At 39.7% G+C, this 21,902-nt stretch overlaps 1 protein-coding gene across 6 annotated transcripts in view; it reads left to right on the forward strand.

Moving 5' to 3' along the window:
• The window catches only part of NEK1 (NIMA related kinase 1), a 212,661-nt gene that overhangs the window by 43,901 nt on the left and 146,858 nt on the right, over positions 1-21,902 (forward strand). For all 6 annotated transcript variants that reach the window (XR_014296918.1, XM_082657164.1, XM_082657161.1 and 3 more), the window contains exons 6-11: positions 1,953-2,020; positions 2,146-2,232; positions 4,208-4,262; positions 6,377-6,577; positions 11,083-11,143; positions 14,127-14,278. Coding sequence is in view for 5 of the 6 variants with exons in the window: in XM_082657164.1 (XP_082513290.1) it covers positions 1,953-2,020; positions 2,146-2,232; positions 4,208-4,262; positions 6,377-6,577; positions 11,083-11,143; positions 14,127-14,278 (624 nt within the window). In the remaining variant the exon portion in view is untranslated. The remainder of the gene's footprint in view (positions 1-1,952; positions 2,021-2,145; positions 2,233-4,207; positions 4,263-6,376; positions 6,578-11,082; positions 11,144-14,126; positions 14,279-21,902) is intronic.

The raw sequence follows: 21,902 nt of genomic DNA on the forward strand, positions 1-21,902 counted from the left end.
AGTTATGGCTCACGGGTTCTAGAGCACAGGCTCAGTAGTTGTGGTGCATGGGCTTAGTTGCTCCACAGCATGTGGGATCTTCCCAGACCAGGGTTTGAACCTGTGTCCCCTGCCTTGGCAGGTGGATTCTTAACCACTGCGCCACAAGGGAAGTCCAAGATTCTCTAACTTTGATGAGAATTTGGTTATCAACTTCTGGTTAGAAATTGTTTTCTTACAGAATTTTTAAGATGTTGCCCATTTGTCTTTTGGCTTCTTGTGTTGCAGTTTAGGAATTTGCAATCTCTTGCCCTTGTTTCTTCTCTCTGACCCATTTAAGATATTCTCTCTGTCCCATGGTTCTGAAATTTCATAGTTTGTGAATTGGTGAGGCTCACTTTTACTCATTATGCTGTATACTTTTGAGAATGTATATTTCTTCTAGAAATGTTGTAGAAAATGTTTAGTTATATTTTTTCAAATATTATTTCTCTTTTTGCTACTTTCACAGTTGTCTCCTGGATTTTTTTCTAGACACACGTTGGAGCTTCTTAATTTGTCCCTTCAAGTGTCTTATTTGTTCTTTCACATTTTGTGTCTCTCTCAGTTGTATTCTACATGAATTTTTCGACCTATCTTCTAGTTAACTAAATCCCTTTGAAATTTTGTGTAAACTAGTGCTTTTCTCATCTGTTGACTTTATTATGACTTTTTTTCTCTCCAAGGTTTCTAAATGGTTTTTCATATAGATCTGTTCTTATTGTAATTGGGTTTTATTTCATAATGTCTTGTTCTTTTCAAATGCATATTTATTTCTTCATTTATTTCTTCGCAAGTTTCTAAATATATTTACTTCAAAGTTTTTATTGGATTGCTTTATAAAACTAATTCTGTCTGTAGTGAATTCTGGTTCTGGTTATTTTATTGGTTGTTTTTCTTTGCAGTAGCTTTCTTCACATGTGTTGGATTCTTTTGTGGGAGATACTTTGTCCCCACAGCTCACTCATCTTTGCATCGAGGTTTCTTTCACGTTTGCCTCACTTGGGCTCACGCCCTTCCCAGAGTGGGTAGTACAGAGGGGCTTTGTTTCCTGATGTCAGGGCCGTGTGTCTGTCTTCTTACGTCCTTAGGCCTGCAGCTGCTTATGTAGCCTTGTAGCCCCAGGATGAGTAGTGGGAAGGAGAGGGACTATGGTGGGGCTCCCTACCCCATCTTTCCTGTCTCCCGACCCTCAGTCTCCTAATCCCATTTCAGACCATTTTACTCCATTCCACTCAACCCTGCCTTGTGCCGTCTTTGGCTGTGAGCATGTGCTTGGTTCACATCTGACTGATAACGGAGTTTAATTCATGTAATCCCACAAACTCCTGGCTCCGCAGTTTGATGATAGAGCATTGGAAACCGGTGGTATGCTTTCTGTCTCTGTGGATTTGCCTATTCTGGACATTTGATACAAATGGATCATATAGTATATGACTGTGCCTATTTTAAAATTGGGTTGTCTTTGGTTATTACTGAGTTGTAAGAGTTCTTTATGCTGGATGCAGATTCTTTGTCAGATACGTGATTTGCAAATATTTTCCCCAATTCTGTGGGTTGTCTGTTTACTTTCTTGATGGTGTCCTTTGCACAAAAGTTTTTAATTTAATGAAATCCAATTTATCTGTATTTTCTTTTTTTGCTTGTGCTTTTGGTGTCATATCTAAGAAATCATTGCGTAACCCAGTGGCATGGAGATTTACTCCTGTATTTTCCTCTAGGAGTTTTATAGTTCTCACATTTAGGTCTAGAATCCATTCTGAGTTAATTTTTGCTTATGGTGTGAGATAGGGGTCTACATTCATTCTTTCGCATGTGGATATCCACTTGTCCCAGCATTATTTTTTAAGTGGATTCATTTTTATGACAGAAGTCGTATACTAAGAACTGGACTGTAGCAATATTTCTGGCTTTTTTTTTCATCTCTTTTACAGAACATATTTTTAACCAAAGATGGGACGATACAACTTGGAGATTTTGGAATTGCTAGAGTTCTTAATAGGTAACATACAGTTTTAAACTTTGGTTTGCTATAATGTCTTCAGTGAAATTTTAATCCCTGGTGATGTATGTGTGGTAGTGTCTTTAAATGTCTTAAGCTTCTCCAGTAACTCTCTTTTGTTCTAGTACTGTGGAGCTGGTTCGGACTTGCATAGGGACCCCATACTACTTGTCACCCGAAATCTGTGAAAACAAACCATATAATAATAAAAGGTATTTAAAATGATATTCATTATGTGTTTATTTCCTTTACATCTTTCTCTGTTGTACTGTCTTTATTAAACTTCAGAATATTATTCAAAATCGGTAATGCACATATGTAGACATATATATACATATGTATATACACTTTTTTAGTATATAATGAGGGGAATTATAAAGCAGCTATTTCACTATCTTGCTGAAGAAACTATAGAATCGCTTTATTATTTAAGCTATAATGGGAAATAGAGTGCTTTCTTTGTCTTTCTGTTTGTAATAGTCACTTATTGAATTATCATAGTTAATGTTTATTGAACACTTACTATATGCCAGGCACTGTTTTAAATGCATTTTATGCATTAACTCTTTTTATCTTCGCGATAACCTTGTGAGTTGTAGGTATTATTCATTCCTCCTTTCCTTATAAAGAAACCAAATGCAGAAAGAGGTAAAGTAACTTCAAAGTCCCAGGCATCTGGCTCCGAAGCACGAATTCCTAATCACTGGGCCGTATTATGGCTAACAGATTGACCAATATGTGTGTTGGGAAGAGGAATTCTGCCACTGAATTCCAGTTACCCTTTATTTTCTCTCATACTCACTAATTTAAAAATGCCAACCAAGAAGCATTGGTCTTAATTTTGAAAGCACCCTTAGAAGCTGAAAGGAAGAAAGTGGTAGCTGGCAATAATGCATGTGTTCATGGGTGCTATCCCCCTGCCCCCCCCTTTTTTTTTTGAGGATAGAGAGGAAGCTGTGTTTCAGACCCGAGCAGAAGGTCTGAGAACGTCATCCGAGGAATGTATTTAAGATCAGTTTAAATTACAATGATCAGTCAAGTCCATGCAGTGTATTATTAGTAGATATTCTAAAAGAAAATAGTATTTTCTTTGAGCTAAAGTAATTTTACATTTTAATGCTGTTTCTGTGTCTTGTGGATAACTCAACTGTGAAAATATTAGTCTTTAAATTTGAAATGGATTTGATCATCCCTTGGAGAATTTTATGTAAAATTGGTTTTGTGGGAAAAATGCTTTAAAAATGTAATGCATGAACATCATCAATTATATTTTGAAATTCATATTTTCCCAAACGTATTTTAAAGTATTTTATTGATAAGATCATTAGTTTAATGTTTTTGTTTATAGCTTTTAGTTTGTAACATGTACAAGTTACTAAAAGCTTAATTACATTTACATTTTTTTCTTAGTTGAATCTTAAAATTAAACAAATTTTGGAGGTTACAGGTTTATATTTGTAGATTTTTGTGAGAGTTTGGGTAAAGATAACTTCAGGATTTCGATAATGGGCTTTATTCTTTTTCAATAAGTTCAACTTCCAGGAGCAGTGGTTTTGTTTTTCTTTTTTTTGACTTCCAAGGACCACTGTAGCTCTAAATTATGGGGTTTTTTCCTTTTAAAAATAGAAGTAGTCTTTTAGTTACAGAACTATCTGTTTAAGATTAAAGAGTGGAAGAGAGTGTGGATAAAGAAGATAGTGTAACTAAGTCTTTAAATTAGGGGAAAATAAATTAATGTATTTACATATGTTAGTTGGCTGTCAGAAATTTGTTTCAGATTTAATTTTAGTAAATTAATATTTTCTTCATTAAAACAGTATTTTGCTTTTATAGTATTTAAGAAATTGTGGTATTTTGCAAATAATTGAACAAAACATTTTGATTTATGCAAAATAAAAAAACTAAATGAAGCATCCATGAAATTTACTGATTTTTGTCCTTTTAAATATTAGATTTCTTCAATGAAACTTTTAAAGTAATTACTTGGGCAACTGTTATTTTTCTAATCTGGGATAGCTGCTTTTGTCATTTGGTTATGGTTGTAATTTTAAGTTTGAAAGGTCATGTTTTATGGAACACATATTTTTGCAAAGCATTTTTATGCTGCTTTTGTCTCCTTTAAGTTAAAAAACCTTTTAAAGTAAATTCTGATATTTAGAGAAGATCTCTTATTTTTCTCTTTTCTAGTGACATTTGGGCTCTGGGGTGTGTCCTTTATGAGATGTGCACGCTTAAACATGCAGTAAGTAGAAGTTTCTGAGATACTTTAAAAATTTTGTCAAAAAGTACGTATAATGTTTCTGATTTTAAAAAATCATATGCCATCTTTCAGATGACCCTCTTGTGCTAGAAATTCTTCTCTGTCGGTTTATAAATTTCTCTTCTTTTCTGAGGTATAAATTTAAATCAATTTTCCCTTAATATGTATGCATATATTACATATACATATTATATATGTTATTGTAATACATATATCATACTTTATTCCAGAAAATTATTTCTAAAGACACATTTGCTGTCTTTTTAATGTTAAATTCACGTATGAATTTGATATTTCAGCTTAACAAACTTTATTAATTTCATTTTAGCAGTTTTTCTCAAAGCATCCAAATTATTTGAGTTTGGAATTGAAATTATCTAAAGAACATATCTCAGCATATTCGTTGAGGGGGGATTTTATCAATTTAAATAATGTTTAATTCAGAGTATTTAAAAATTTCACTGTTGAGATTCTTTTGAGATAACACATAATTCACCAAAAAGGGGGAGTTCTTGTCCAAAATAGGTTGAATTTTAATCACTTTCCATTTAAAAATCTTTTTAAAATGCTTCCCCCACTGATTAAGCAATAATATATTTTCATTACAGAAAACTTAAGGGAAGAGATTAAAATATAAGTAAGTGAATAAATATCAAAAGCAATTCTTCCAGCCAATAATGATTACTTGTAATATTTTGTTTCCTTCTAGACTTATAGAATAATTTATAAAATGAGTTTTTGGTTTTTTTCCCTCAAGATTTTGGTTATATGGTATAAGCAGTTTTATAGTTTGTTTTTATTGCCTGATATTATTTGGGGAGTATTTTTCTTTGTTGTGATTATTCATAGTTGCATACTCTTCTACTGTATTCCCTTAAGATTTTATTTTTCTGAAGGAAACAAGCATAGACTGCCAAAGTGATATGGCCTGGTGGATATTAGATCTGTACTTTAAGGAATTGGTCAGTTTTTCTGTGACACACAGTCATGTAGGTCTAAATCTACACATTTTTAGAAAGTCTTTTCATTTACAATACATTGTTCTGTCACCGTTGTTTCTGTATTTTGGAATTGTTTTCCCTTAAGTGGACACATAAAATTAAGTACTTCATTAACCTTTATTTATGAAGAGCTTATCAGTTGAGAGATAAATAAAACTTCATTGTAATGAAAGAATAGAGTAATAACCTATTTCTGCATTTAGGATTCCTTCTTAGATATATACGTATTTCTAGATGATGGAATTGTACTCAAATCTTAGTAAACAATATCATATTTTAAATGCTAGAATTCCACATTTAACAGAACTCTTTTATACTTGGATATAATCACCAGTGCCTAACTTATAGGATGTTTTGTTTTCTTAACGTGTGCATTAAGAACATATTGATAGTGTACAACTGTTCTATACTATTTTAGCTGAGATGTCAAAAGCTTAATTTTACTTTCAAAATGAAATCATCTTTAGATTTTAAACTGCCCCACCTCTTTTCCTCCCCACTTCAGTTAGAGTTTATATTGTGTTTAATCCTAAAATATATATTCCCATTGATAAGGCTTATATTCCCCTTTGGAATATTTGCCACATCGCTGATCGCATGGCTTTTGGGAGCATCACACACTTAAAAGTAATAATGAGCAGTGTATAAAAGGAACTTAATCAGTACCTTTATTTATTATATTTTTACCAAATAGTTTTAGTTCTGTAGTTAATTTCTTGTTCTAGTTGCTATAGCAGGGGCACAGGAAGGCAGGTGTTAAATGAAGACTACCAGGTTTGCTTGTTTTACCATCTTGATTACTGTTACATTTTTATAAACTCTTTAATTGATACCTATATCCCATCTTTTAGTTTTTTGAATAAGTAAAAGTTAATCTTATAGCGAGTTGTACCATTTTATGAGGACTGATACTCTCTTTCAAATGTGTTTGTAAATAACCAAGTGAACCTTGCTCTAGAGAGCATGTACTGATTAAAACTGGGAAGAGGGTTGCAATTCTGTTCTATATTGATAGGAAAAGTACTGTTTCTCATTGTTGAAACTGACATTTTCGACTTCTGTTTCATATATGTTAATTTATTTTCTGGATTTTAGTTTGAAGCTGGCAATATGAAAAACCTGGTACTGAAGATCATATCTGGATCTTTTCCACCCGTGTCTTTGCATTATTCTTATGATCTCCGCAGTTTGCTCTCTCAACTATTTAAAAGAAATCCTAGGGATAGACCATCAGTCAACTCCATATTGGAGAAAGGTTTTATAGCCAAACGCATTGAAAAGTTTCTCTCCCCTCAGGTATGTTTTTTTATTTTATAATTAAATTGAACAGTAGGGTTATGGTGCTTGGCTGGGACGTGGCCTCCTCTTTGGAGGAGAGCACATCGCAGCTGTGGGGGAATGCTTGCCTTTACATTGGCGTCAGCTTACTTTCTGTTCTCACATAGCTCTTCCCCTTGCTGTCTGCTTTTGAGCTGTGCATCTATAGGAGGGAAAACATACCTTCTGTGTTTCCTCTTAACACTTACTGCTGAACTTCTGGACTTCTCATCACCAAATGTGTGGCAGTTTTTACATACCAAGCAGAATTCATTCCAGCCCTGACCCTGTGTACCTGGAGATCACATCAGATCCCACAGGTTAAGGGCTCCGTCTCTCCCACAAGACCACCCCCACTTCAGAAGCTAGTTTAAGTCACAGGTTGCCACCTGTGCTTCTGAGCGACTTATAAATCAGAGGTTCCCATTACCCCTTCCTCTGGTTTGATTAACATGCTTGCTGGAGCGGCTCACAGAACTCAGAGAAACATTTACTTACGTTCACCAGTTTATTATAAAGCATAGGATAAGGGATACAGATGAACAGCCAGGTGAGGAGGTGCGTATGGCGAGGTCCGGAAGGGTCCTGAGTGTAGGAACTGGGGTCCCTCTTTGAATGTTCACCGACTCAGAGGCTCTCTGAACCCTGTCCTTTTGGTTTTTATGGAGGCTTCATTAGTAGGCATGATCAGTTAAATCATTGGCTCTTGGTGATTGGCTCCAGCCCCTTTCCTCTCCTGGGTAGGGGAGGGGAGCGGCATTGAAAGTTTTAACCCTCTAGTCAGGTGGTTGGTTTCCCTGGCAACCAGTCTCCGCCCTTAGGTGCTTTCCAGATATCATGTCATTAACATAAATTCAGGTGTGTTTGAAAGGGGCTTGTTCTGAACAACAACAGACACTTTTGTACTCTTCCCGCTGAGGGAATAACAGGGATTTGAGGGCTGTGTGCCAAGAACTGAGCGAAGACCCAAGTATACGTTCCCTAACGTCGTCGCCTCAGTACAGTTACTCCTCTGTCTCTTGTGTTCCTCTCGTTTTTTTTTCCAGTTTATTTTATTGTGGTAAAATAGACATAACATAAAATTTATCACTGTGACGAGTTTTGAGTACGCAGTTCAATAGTATTAACTACATTCGTAATGCTGTACAGCAATCACCACATCCGTCTAACTCTTTTCATCTTGGAAAACAGACTCTATACCCATTAACCAGGAACTCCGCTTCCCCTCTCCCCAGCCCTGACACCCGTCTTTCTGTACTCTCTGTCTTCTCTGGTTTCTGACAGTAAGATTATTGAACACTTCTGTGCTTCCCTTTCCTCACCTGTGAACAATGGGATTGTAAATGTACCTACATCATGAGGCGGTTGTGAGAATCAAAAGTGACACTGCATGTGAAGTGCCTGATGTCTCATACTTAATAAGTACTCAGTATACTCAATATATATTAAATATTATCCGTATATCACTTTATTGTGCTAATATAAATATGTTATCTTTATAATTCATATGATTGTAATTGTTTTTTCTCTAACAGAAAATGATTGGAAACCGCTGATGTGTGGGCATTTATATGTATGTGTAATAGATTATTGACTCATGATTCCTCCTCTAGTACTCGCATATAGGTGCATAATAAATATTTGTTGTGTTGAGTTTTATTTTGACAGGATTTATCAAAAATCTATATCAAGTCAATTAGTGTAAGTTATTGATATAAATATGATCACCTGAAAGTGGAATTATTTTACGTAGTTTGTGTGGCCTTTGTTGATTTAAATGATCAACAGTGATCATTTATACTCTTGTATAAATCAGATATCTAGCAAAATCATAGTTTTATTACTTTTATATGTTCATGAGATGAGAGGGAAGTGTCGTATATCCTCTGGCTTTTAACAGAACATCCGTATGAACAAACAATCTTTAGAAAACAGAGATGTGGATTTAACTGTTAACATCCAGGAAAACACATTAGTAAGCAAGAAAGCCAATTAAAATTTGGCGTTTAAAGGCCACTTATGTAGGACATAGCTACAGTCTCTGAAGTGTGGGTGTCTTACAAGACTCCTTTGTTATAAATAACATTTTCAAGGACAGATTTATGGTGCAGCGTACTACTGTTTTTTGGCAACTACTGGAGAAGAAAGAATGACTGCATTTAATCTCGCTGTTTCTTCCCCCACCCCCCCCACCCCCCACCCCCCCCACCCCCCCCCCCCCGCATACCAGCAGTTAGGACGTGCAGTCCCAAGGCTGAAGCACTGGAATTCAATTAGCCAGCTACAAAAGAAATATTCAAGCCTGATATACACAAAGCCTGTAACATCTAAAGACAAAAGGGCAGATTATGGCCGTTAACAGAGTGTTTGACACACATGCTTACTAAATACATAGTACCCCGTTGCTGTTTATGCACCACTTAGATTTCACTCTTCACGAAAAACTTTCGTTCTTATGATTTTTCTGCTATATATCACTTGTTCAGTACTTTAACGACAAAGTTTATGATACTTTTTTTAAGGCTTTAACTTTGAAACAATATGAACTTTTACTGTAGCATATGAACTATTATTATCACTATAATATTCTGTACTGTCTTTAAATTTCTAGTCCCTGAATTCTCTCAGTGCCATCAGCCAGGATCTGTGGGGCATAGTTCTCAGTCCAGCACATCCTGGAGATGTCTTCTTGGATGTGGCTTGATAGATCGTGGACAAGCTCTGGTCCATTAGGAATGTAGGTGCCGTCCTGTAGTGCTTTCTGTGAGGCTGAAGATGTTTTATATCTGCATGTGTAACCTCATAGCCACCAGCTTAAAATGTGGCTAGTGTGGCTGAAGAGCTGAACTTTAAATTTTATTTATTTTAAATTTTAATCCAAATAGCTACATGTTGGTAGTGGCAACTATATTGGACGCCACAACATAGGAATTCCAGAATCTTCTTGGATTCCACATGTCCCATCTCTCAGTTCACATGTGCATTCACACAGGGGAAAAGACAGACTCACACTCAGATTTAGGGCAAGGTGGAGATCATAAAGCATGTCTTCCATGAAAAAGAAAGGAAAAAAAAGCGCACATGTTCAGAAGAGAAAGCACACTCACACAGTTGGCTCTCAGTTGCCTGTGAAGCAGACTTTTCATGCAGTGGTTCTCAAACTTTAGCATACATAAAAATTACCTGGAGGACGCTGCTGAATCCCACCTCTATTTCTATTTCAGTAAATCTGAGATGGAGCCTGAGAATTGGCATATTTTATAAGTTCCTGGTGATGCTGATTCACTGTTATTATGAGGCTTTGAGAACTGCTCCTATAGGGATCCCTGATGGGAAAGGCGACCATCTTAGCTTCTGGCTTTTTGCCTGTTGGAGTTTCTGATCCCTTCCACTGTGGGCAATCTTCCCTTCACCACCCCTCTGTTCTCTCGAAGAAAGAGAAAATTCACTTGCCTTTCCCTTCTTTGCCCAGTAAGAAAAAAAGCAGGCCTAAATCGACTTAGCAATTATATTGTTGCTAACATAGTTTTACCTTTAAAGAGGGAAAAAATATAGTGAGTAGGGAGAGAAAGTTACTTGCAGGAAATACTAATGACTTCTGCTTCTCAAAATAAGTAGTGGAGTGTTGTAGTAATAGTAAAAAGAGATAACTTTTAAGTTATGTAAGAATATTCAAATAGGGGAGGGGGAAGGGTAAGCTGTGACAAAGTGAGAGAGTGGCATGGACATATATACACTACCAAACGTAAAATAGATAGCTAGTGGGAAGCAGCCGCATAGCACAGGGAGATCAGCTCAGTGCTTTGTGACCACCTAGACGGGTGGGATAGGGAGGGTGCGAGGGAGGGAGACGCAAGAGGGAAGAGATATGGGAACATATGTATATGTATAACTGATTCACTTTGTTATAAAGCAGAAACTAACACACCATTGTAAAGCAATTATACTCCAATAAAGATGTAAAAAAAAAGAATATTCAAATATTTATCCAGTAATATGTTTACAATTATATATTGATAAGATCGAAAACTCATTGGAGATGCTGAGAATATTCAGAGTAAAGTTGAAATAACCGAGAGGTTAATCCAGGGGAGGGATAATGAAGTGATTCTTCAGCAGTTTTGAAGTAGATGAGGGAGACGGATGCACCTCGATACAGAGGTTATTCCAGATGGAGGGCAGTGTTGTTAAATCGCCGAAACGCAGAACAGGCAAGGCAATGTGCAGGGGCCTGGGGGGTGCGTTTTGTTAATTCGAGAAGAGAGCTTGTCCAGAGAAATAATAAAAAGATATTGGTAAGACTGGGGAGAAGGTAGCGTGCGAGGAATTATTTGAATGGGTAACTTGGATTTTAGTACAGTTTATTTGGCAGCATAATTGTGACTGAAAAGGGAAAAAATGTGTTCTGATTAATGGCTAGGTTTTTTTTTAAAGTTGGTAATTTAACATTTTTTCTAATGATTTCCCCCATCTTTCAATTTAAGCTTATTGCAGAAGAATTTTGTCTAAAAACATTTTCCAGGTTTGGAGCACAGCCTATACCAGGTAAATGAAATTTAATATGAATCCTTTCCCCTGTTTGCCATAATCAGTATACTAATTATGCTAGAGGTATTTGTAGATGTAGTAAGTTGGGGTAATCCAGAGGAAATGCATCTTTAAATTTTTTATGTTATATGGCAATATACAACACTTTCTGATGAATTCATAACAAAATTTCCCCTTATTATCTGCCTTATTTAAATGAATTCTATTTTGAAATCTGTCATATTCAAATGTTCAGCTCATATTCTGAGAACATTGTTACAAAATGTTATTAAATGCCCTAGTTAACTGCAAATCTTTATGTAAAATAATTTTCTTTGAGAAATACTTAATATTTATGTAAAATAATTTTCTTTGAGAAATATTTAGTATTCTAGAATACTTTAAATGTAAATCAGTGTGAAGTCAGTCACCTTAGTAAGGATAGATTTTCTTTTAAATATGGCCAGCAGCGGTGGAATATTTGTAGGGCTGTGAGTGTAGTTATAGATTATGTTTATGTATGTAAGTGTATCTCTGTGAGAGGGAAATTACATTTTTTCTGCATGGAATGATTTCAGAATGGGTTTCTAAAATCAGTGGAAGTCATTTAAGATTTGAAGATTGTGTTGTTTTTCAAACATAATGCTTTGCATGTTCTACTCCATTTTGAGTATGAACACATTAATAAAAATAAATCCTGTATCATAAAAGCGAGTCCATATCAGCTGGATGTGGTGTGACTGTGTTCTCAGGGAGGCCAGCTGGGTTTAGCTCTTCTTAAACACCCTGGGGCTCATCCTCTGCGCCGGCCGAGACTGGCAGTCCTGGGAGATCAGATCCACTTGGAACCAAGTTCATGAGACAGACCCAGGGCAGGGTCAGTGTGTCCCTCCTGGCGAGGAGTCACACCTTCTTCAAAAGCCTCCTTGTCACACAGGCAGGAAGGAATCCCTGTGTCAGCACTTTCTTCCCAGTGGGCGAGCCTCCTGGGAAGCACAGCACAGGAGCTCTGCTCTACTCTGGTGTGAGGAGCTGGATGGAGGAGATGTGTAATGGCGAGGCACTACCTTGTGGGCCCCCTCCCCGTGGGCAGGAAGCTTCCTCCCACTGGGAGCCTCGCCTCTGAGATGAGACCCCTCGGCAGCCAGACGAGTAATCCTCCCTCTTCTCTGGGGAGTGTTTGTGCTTTACTGCCTCTTGCCCCTTTTCTGGTACACACAGTATTTCTTTTTTTTTTTTTACACAGTATTTCTTTGGTTATGTTAATATAAGTAGCCAGGTTGCAGCGGTGTGACTTTGTATATCTGTCTTCCGATTGGAACTTACAGTTGAATTTTCAAAGGGGAAATTTTTTTTCTCACATTTCCTAGTTCCTGTTCTGATACAGTTGGAGTATGTGTTTGGAAAAACTTACTGTACCACACCATATCTCACACATTAGTTGTGAATCTCTAAACTGCCAATCAAATGGCTTATATTATTTTTATTTTTGTAAGAGTTTACTAAATTATATGAACAGTATGTGTTCATTATAAAAATTAAAAAGAAGAAAATAGAAATTACCCTAATGTTAACACAGACTTATATTTGGTGTATTTTTTTCTGTGATAGGAGATGCATAATGATTGAAAATTGGGGTTGTGTTATATAAACAAAGGTTCATTTCTTTTAATTCACAGTATTATATGTTGATCATTTTCTAATACAATTAAATATTCTTTGAAGAACAGAGTTTAATGGTAGTATTTCCTCATGAACTCCCAGGTAATTTTTTTCTCCATTACCCTCTTAAAGAAGAAGCGTGCTTGTTGGCAGAGGTTGATCACGTGGCTCTAGGACATGGTACACCCCTGGGATGGAGGGCAGGCTGAGTGAGGAGTGGGGCAGAGTAGGGGGAGGGGGTCATGGAGGAAGGGGCTCCAGGAAGGCTTCGAGCAGAGGAGACTCTTCAACCTCCTTTAGTATCTTTGATGGCCGCATGGTGTAGACTTTCTTTTTCATTACTTTAGTCTATTTTTCTTGAATTTATCATTGTTCTAAGACTGAATCTTGTCTGAGCTTCAATAAAAGTTTAATACGTAATGCTGCAGGGTTTATCCTTGTGTATAAATTTTTGTGTTTCTCTGATTATTTCTTTAAAATCACTTCATAAACGTTGTTCTTTTTTTTTTTTTTCTTTTGGCCACACTGCGCGGCTTGTGGGATCTTAGTTCCCCAGCCAAGGATTAAACCCGCGCCCTTGGCGGTGAAAGCGTGGAATCCTAACCACTGGACCACCAGGGGATTCCCATAAACATTGTTCTTTATATAGATTGCTCTGTGGAAAGTTTGACCAGTTTGTATTCCTACCAGCAGTGCATAAACATACTCATTTCATGGGACCCTTAGCTGTAGAGATTCTTTTAAGTACCTGTTCTTCAATGGGTCTGTAGGTATAGGCATTACGTAGACTATATATGAAGCAAATATTAAAGTGCTCATAGTGATGGAATTAATGTTTAACAGTTGCTCTTGAGGTTTTTTTTTTTTTTTTTTTTTTGCTCTTGAGGTTTATATTCTGATTTCAAAAGTAATTTCTAAGACACTGAATGTTCTTTTTAAAGTTTATTTTTAACAGCTGTAATGAGATATAATCCGCATACCATTCAATTCGCCCATTTAAAGTCAACAGGTCAGTGTTTTTTAGTATATTCACAGATACGTGCAGTCGTCATCCACAGTCAGTTTTAGGGACGTGCTTGTTCTGTGTGAGAAATTTCAACATGTGAGAAATTTCAAAAAGTTAGCTTCTTGCTTCTTTCAAAGAGTGGCTTTAGTGTGGAATAGCCCTAATGGAGGCATTGCCGTGTGGTAAGGAGGGAGTGAGACGTTTAATGAAAAGTCTCAGATTCAATGATCTCAGTGACTGTGAACATGAACAAGGCCATCTTGAAGAATTTTGAAATTAGCGGTTTCCTATTAAGAACTCTGAAAATAATTTTTTCTATTTTTTTTCATGTAGCTAAAAGACCAGGTTCAGGACAAAGCTTGGCTTCTGTTGTGTCTGCTCAGAAAATTACAAAGCCTGCTGCTAAATATGGAGTCCCTTTAACGTATAAGAAATATGGAGATAAAAAATTACATGAAAAGAAACCACTCCAAAAACATAAACAGGTATGATGATCATGCTACAAACTGTGTATTAATAACATGCTCAGTTTGACCTTATTTTATTGTAGCTCAATTCAGTTAATCTTGATTTTCATAGGATTGTTTTTATTAAGTTACTAAAGAACATTGTTCTCTGCTTCACCAGTCTTCTAAAACTTGGGAGACTTACAGAAGTCATAAAAAAACATTAGTTAAGTAAAGTAGCTAGTGCAGTAAAAAGAAAGTAACATTATAAATGAAATCATTTTTGAATAACCTAAGCAGAGCCATTTGTCTTTGTGCCTAAACTAAGTAAATACCTGTGATAAACATCATAAAAATCTGGGGAAATTTTGAATTTAAGAATTCACGATGAGACAAATAAAATCATAGAGCTGGAGGAATATGATCATATAGTCTGTCATATTTCAGATGAAAATTAAGGCCTGTAGCATTTAGGGGTTGTGTCTAAGGACACAGAGTATTAGTTGCAGGAATCTGATACTTTTCTTCACGTCACTAGCTGTGTTCTCTGGTATATGGAACCTGTTGGTTTGCACTGCGTATGCACATGCATACATACACGTACACACACATGTAGTTACAAAGGTGTGTGTAATGCTGTAAGACAGACCTCCTAGTAGGGGTGGTCCGTCTCTTTGGGTAGAAGCTATGATAAAGTAGTTCAGCATGATCCCTGTAAAGCAGTCTTCAAATAAGTTGTGTAGGTCAGCATCCAGTCAGGAGACAGAACACATAATAATTTGACAGGGGCAAGTTTGGTGTAAGTAATTACGATCTGTTTTTAGGTAATTGACTTCTGAGGGCTAAAGAGAGCTCTAAAGAATACAGGCCTAGCAGACAGACGCAGGAAGCAGGCACTGCTCCTGGTGCAGAGGCAGGGCCCATAGGAGAGACAGAGGCCAGAGTATCACCCCGCCTGCCCTTAGAGCCGAGACTCAGAGCCTGCTGGGTGTGGATGGAGGTGACCCCTGGGTAGTGGAGTTCGCTGAGGTGCCAGGGCCGAGGCTGGCAGATGCGAGACTGTCCATTGTGGAGCTGATCAGACTCCTGGAACCTTCATAGGGTGAACCGTGCTGAGAGGCCCATGGAGGAGCCTGCTGGGCACTGCTGGGCCCTTTGGGCTGGGCTGCCCGGCTGGGGCACCGGGTGCGGCGGGCAGCTGGCCTCGAGGCTGCCGCTGAAACTCGCAGAGAGGCTGCTGGGGGTACTCTGCCTGCAGGGGTGGTGTCACCGCCTGTCCTGCACCCACAGGGACAAGAGGAAGAGAAGCCCTTTCCTTGTGCAGCGTCCCTCTCTCCAACATGGTCTGCGGACAAAGCTTACATCCTGATGCAAGCCTGAGGTTTGCCCTGTCCAGCTCCAGGGTCACGAGCAGGACGGTGAAGGGTGAACTGCGAGCTGAGGGGCATTGTGACAGCTGGCACACCACGTTTGTGTTTCTGTTTTTTGGTACCATGTTTATTCAGGCCTAAGTGGAGCAATTCCATCATAGCCTTTTGCCCTCTTTTCTTTAGTCACCACAAGACACCCAGCGCCCCCGCGTGCCCTCATTCCGTAGCCTCTCAGCTCCCTAAGGCTCTGGCCCTCCCCCGATCCCACCCCCGAACCCTTCCACAGAGCCTTGGAGAGCACATCATCAGCAAAATCCCCTGTGTTCTAACCTTGTCAAGAGTGTCTTCACCTCTTTTGCTCTAAAACCTGGCTTGCCCTGAACACACTGTCAGGCGTCTCTCTTGGGGACCGTTTTCCCTCTGGTCCCTCAGTTCTGCTGGGCCTAGAGGTGGGACGATGGAGGCGTGGTCCTCGCTTGTCATTGCCAGACTCTCCCCTGCTCCCTAAGCCACTCCGCCAGGCTTTGTGTCAGCTGCTGCGCCTCCGTGAGGGTCATCCTAGACACTTCCCTGCACTGTCATGATTCTTGTTGACTTCAGTATCTGAGAAGATGACCCTTGCAGTAGTGCACGGCCTTGTTTTCCTGATGGTTCTCTTTCATCGGTGATCGTGTCTCCTGCCTCACCTTGGAACTCTCCCTTGTAGTCATGCCATCACATTTGTCATCAATAATAGCATCTATTTCGTAGTCTCAGTTACAAGTACCCCACTCTCTGACCACTTCCTGTGTTTTCAGCTCATTCCCTGAGGACTGTGCCACCAAAACTTCTTTGTTCTGTTGGATCCGCGGATCTTAGCTAGTTTTTTCATTGTCCATCCCTTCTTCATTTTTATTTTCTTTCTCCGGCTTTAATTTCATGTTCTCTCGTTGTAATAGTTTCCAGAACCTCGACTGTCTTGCCCCAGTGGAATGTGGTGGGGAAAACAGGCAGCTGTTCTAACTGGTCTCGCTTTAAATTTAAACCCCCAGCATCAGGCAAGCACTGCCGCCACCACCCTGTTATGTTTCCACAGTCCAGTTCCCTTCCCACTTTCCAGGATGGTTATCTCCTGCTTTCTCCTTGCTCTTCACCTCAGGGTATGGCCTTGCTTCCTATTTCACTGAGAAAGCAGAAGCAAGTGGAAGGAAATTGCCCACACTCAGCAGCCCTCTTGCCAATCAGTCCTACGTGTTTGTAAATATCCTGCCTTTCTTCCTGTTACTTTGCTGATCTATTTGTGTTTTGATCCAGAGGCGACCCAGCTGTTTGTGGACCATCTGTTGTTAGTATTTCTGCGTACTATAGGACTTCACCCTCTCTTCGGTATCATATTTTTCCTCTCTTCCGAATCACTCCTGTTAGCAAACAGACATGTTATATCTTCAGTCTTCTTAACAAAATCCTCCCTCCCATGTCTCCCTGGATCCAGCCCTTTCCCTGCATCTGTGCTCCTTTAATGGCAGAACTTCCCCCAGCCTTGTCTGTACGTCTTCGCTTCCTTGCTTCCCCTTTCCTCTTGCTTTGTCACCGCTGTTAGGACGCGACTCCTGGCGAGGACCGCAGGGAGCCCAGTTGGGTATGTCCAGGGGTCAGGTGTCTTGTTCCTCTGCCTCAGTTTTGGACTCACTGATTACCTGCTCTTCCTTTAACGTTCTCTTCACGTGAGTCCAGATACCACACTCTGCTGACTGTCCTCCTCCCTGCCTGCCTGCTCCTCTTGCCGTGGCGCAAGGTCCTGCTGTCGCTGACCCCTGACGCTCCAGTGCTTCAGGACGCCAGCCGGGGACACCTCCTCCCCGGACCATCCTCGCGCTCTGACAGCACCTGTAAACCGACACATCTGCATCTCGAGCCTGGACTCCTTTCCTGAACTCCAGAGCTGTGCTGTCCTCGCATTTCTAACCGGGTGTCTGATGGGCATCCCAGCGTGAGGCTGTGTAAGTCTGAACGCCAGGTCCCGTGCCGTCCCCAGGCTCATCGTTCTTGTCTTGCCTCACGCTCCTGAAGTCCGTTGACGCCCCGTCACCGTCACATCCTGTCCACCGCCTGCAGAACCTGTCCTGTTCGCAGTCTGACTGCTGCTCGCCACTCTGTCAAACACTGGTCCAGGCCACCTCGCCCTCCCCGGCCTGACCTCACTGCTCGCAGACCGGCGTCCTGCGTCTGTCCGCACACGGCAGCCTCAGTGCTGCTCCGGTGGTGAAGGGTAATTGTCGCCCTTTCCTGCTCAAGAGGTGCCAGCAGCCTTTCCTCCCGCTCCGAGAAGGTGCCCTTGTTACCTCCGCGAGTCTCATCTCTGCTCCCTCCTTGCTAGTCTCCATCCAGCAGCGCTCATGAAACCTTGCTGTCCTCGGACATGCCGAGCACTTATCTGCGGAAGAGCACTTGCACTTGCTCCTTTCTTCTCCTGGAGGACTCTCTCTCTCTTGCATGGTTTTCCTCCTTCCTTCCTTCCTGGCTGTGCTCGCAACTCTATGGATAGAACTGCCATCCAGCCTTCTGGCCCACCCCCGCAGCTCCGTCTGCTTTTTCCTCCGCTGTTTTTCCTGCATGTGCTTGTTTCCAGCCTCCTCCGTGGAGGTGTGAAACTGTGAGAGCAGGGGTGATGTTGTTCACTGGTGCCTGAACCAGTGGGGCCCCCAGTAAACACTGACTGGATAAGTGAGTGATGAGTGGATTAGAGAGCACTAACAGAGTTTCAAGTCACTCAAGTGTTAATTCTTTAAAAGAATGAATAACACCCAAAAGTTGTTAGTAAAACTGTGCAGAGGCCATTTTGTTACCGTTGTTAGCACATTGATAACTATTAGAAAAACAGAACCAAGAGAGAAAAAATGATAATGACCAACTCCTGAGCACACTGGGATGTGTCTGTACTCCATAAGGTCACAGGAGGAAAAAAATAGACTCAATAGCTATTTTCTTCAGTTAGGAAGACGAGTAGTCTGCTAAGATTATTATCGATAGCTGTACTGAAGAGACTAAAAATTAATACGATCCCTTTAACTTTCTCTTGTAACCCAAATACATACTTGGGTGGACTTGTAGAAGGTCATTTGCCTTAATCTCTGGGCCAAGTGTTCACCTGACCAAGTGGAGAGATCGGAGCGCTTGGTGAGGCTGGGCTGAAGATGTAGCAGGTGGTCCTCACCCTTGGGCGGGATCGTAGCCAAGTGTTTATTCTTTCACATGGCTGGTCGAATCAAACAGTATGTTGCTGTTCTTAATGTTTCCCTCATTTTCAGTTAGCATTTATTCAGTATGCAAGAACAGCATGCTGTGGTATTTTCAGATTCCAGTTAATAATATCCTGAATAGCAGATACCATCCCATCAAATAGTTAGTGACAGGTACATGATTCAGGTGATAGTTATAAGAGTTTTGGAGTTCAGGCAAGGTTGTTGCCCTTAAAGTTTTTAGGCATTTGGCATGATTTTCTAGACCAGACCAATGAGAACTAAGTAATAATTAGCACATGAAATAATCATGCAGCTTATTTAAACAACGTTTCACGACAGATTTCTTTGCACGACAGTGTGAATGTACTTAATGCCACAGAATTGTACACTAAAAAATGGTTAAAATGGTAAATTTTTTTTAGTTGAAGTATAGTTGATCTATCATATTGTGTTAGTTTCAGGTGTACAGCATTCTAGTGATTCAGTTTATTGTTGGGGGCAGATTATATTCCATTATAGGTTATTACAAGATATTGGGTATTAATTTCCTATGCTATACAGTAAATCCGTGGTGCTTATCTGTTTTATGTATAGTAGTTTTTATTTGTTAATCCCGTACTCCTAATTTGTCCCTCTCCCTTTTGGTAACCATGAGTTTGTTTTCTGTGTCTGTGAGTCTATTTCTGTTTTACATATACATTCATTTGTATTATATTTTAGATTCCACATATAAGTGATATTGTATAGTATTTGTCTTTGTCTGACTTATTTCACTTAGCATAATAATCTCTAGGTCCATCCATGTTGCTGCAAATGGCAACTTTCATTCTTTTTTATGGCTGAGTAGTATTCCATGGTATATATGTACCACATCTTCTTAAGCCAGTCGTCTGTTGATGGGCCCTTGGGTTGTTTCCATGTCTTGGCTATTGTGAATACTGCTGCAGTGAACATTGGGGTGCATGTTTCTTTTCAAATTAGATTTTTTGGTTTTTCTGGATATATACCCAGGAGTGGGGTTGCTGGATCATATGGTAGCTTTATTTTTAGTTTTTTAAGGAACTTCCATACTGTTTTCTAAAATGGTAAATTTTATATGTGTTTTACCATGATGAAAACAAATTAGAAAAAATTTCAGGTAAATAAAAACTAAAAAATAAAAGAAACGACACATGTGTGAAGTTTTTCAAACCTAACAATGAAGGGCTTCCCTGGTGGCGCAGTGGTTGAGAGTCCACCTGCCGATGCAGGGGACGCGGGTTCGTACCGCGGTCCGGGAGGATCCCACATGCCGCGGAGTGGCTGGGCCCGTGAGCCATGGCCGCTGGGCCTGCGCGTCTGGAGCCTGTGCTCCGCAGCGGGAGAGGCCACAGCGGTGAGAGGCCTGCGTACTGCAAAAAAACCCTAACAATGAAAAGAATTAAAGGAAAGAAACTAAATGTCTAAATTATTTTAAATGTGATTTTTTAAAATAAGTTGCTTTTTTTGGTTTTTATATGACTCATATTTTTTATTTATTTTTATTATTATTATTTTTTGCGGTACGCAGGCCTCTCACCGTTGTGGCCTCTCCCATTGTGGAGCACAGGCTCTGGACGCGCAGGCTCAGAGGCCATGGCTCACAGGCCCAGCCGCTCCGCGGCATGTGGGATCTTCCCGGACCAGGGCACGAACCCGTGTCCCCTGCATCGACAGGCGGACTCTCAATCACTGCGCCACCAGGGAAGCCCTCATATATTTTTTTAAAAGACTTATTTTGTCCCCAGAAAATCTAAAGCATCTTTTAGATTCAAATTCATAATGACTCTTAGAATTTTAAATTTAACTTTCTATCAAGCTTGAAAAGGAGAAGTTTATAAGGAAAACCATAACCCCTTAGATAGTGCCTGTCTCTTTTTTAAAAATAATTTTTGGCTGCACTGGGTCTTAGTTGCTGTGCGGGCTTTCTCTAGTTGCGGTGAGCGGGGGCTACTCTTCGTTGTGGTGCGTGGGCTTTTCACTGCAGTGGCTTCTCTTGTTGCAGAGCACGGGCTCTAGGCGCACAGGCTTCAGTAGTTGTGGTGCACGGGCTCAGTAGTTGTGGCTCACAGGCTCTAGAGCGCAGGCTCAGTAGTTGTGGTACATGGGCTCAGAAGTTGTGGCTTGTGGGCTGTAGAGAGCAGGCTCAGTAGTTGTGGCTCACGGGCTTAGTTGCTCCGCAGCATGTGGGATCTGCCCAGACCAGGGATTGAACCCGTATCCCCTGCATTGGCAGGCAGATTCTTAACCAGTGCACCACCAGGGAAGTCCTGTCTGGCTCTTTTTAACTGCAGAAAATTAAGCTAATACACATTAAGTTTTTATTACTCAGCATATCTTAAAAATATCTGCATGTCATAAAAACTTTCTTTGCTCCAGTTCCTATTAATAATCATAGCTGTTTTCTAAAAGGCTTCGGTTAAAACAGAGGAGTGGTTATGAAGCCACCAGAGGGAGCTCCGTGAGTATGTTTCAGTATTTTGGTTCTGACTTGAGCAAAGAAACAAAACAACACTTTTCGTTTAATATGGATGTTTTATGTAACCATATTTTTCTCTTCTGTGTAGAAATAGTGTTCTGAAAAATACTTGTGTGATGTCAGAGGAACAGCTTGGCATTTTTATTTCACAAATATTTGTATATCTTATATGTGAGGCTGCAATCTGGAGGACCAAAACATGAATATAACTCTTGCTTTCACGTGACTTACCCAAGGGTACGTAGGTGTCTTAGTTAAACATTCTCTTGTTGCGCACAGTTGTGTAATCTGGTGTAAAGCTGGTCATGTATCGTGAGATGCTGTATCACTCATGTTAATATTTTTAAGTTGTTGGGTGTCGTGGTTCACAAATGTGGAGACCAGTGCTAGACCTGCTACGTAAGGGTTCACCTGTGGAGCTTGTTAAAATGTAGAGCGCAGGGCTCTGTGTCCAGAAATTATAATTCAGCAACTCTTGGGGATATGTGTTTTTTGAAAATAGCTTTATCAAGATATAACTCACATACTGTACAACTCATCCATTTGAAGTTTGGAATTAAATGGTTTCCAATGAA

Source organism: Grampus griseus (assembly GCF_964374135.1).
Source record: "Grampus griseus genome assembly, chromosome: 6".
Lineage (NCBI taxonomy): Eukaryota > Metazoa > Chordata > Mammalia > Artiodactyla > Delphinidae > Grampus > Grampus griseus.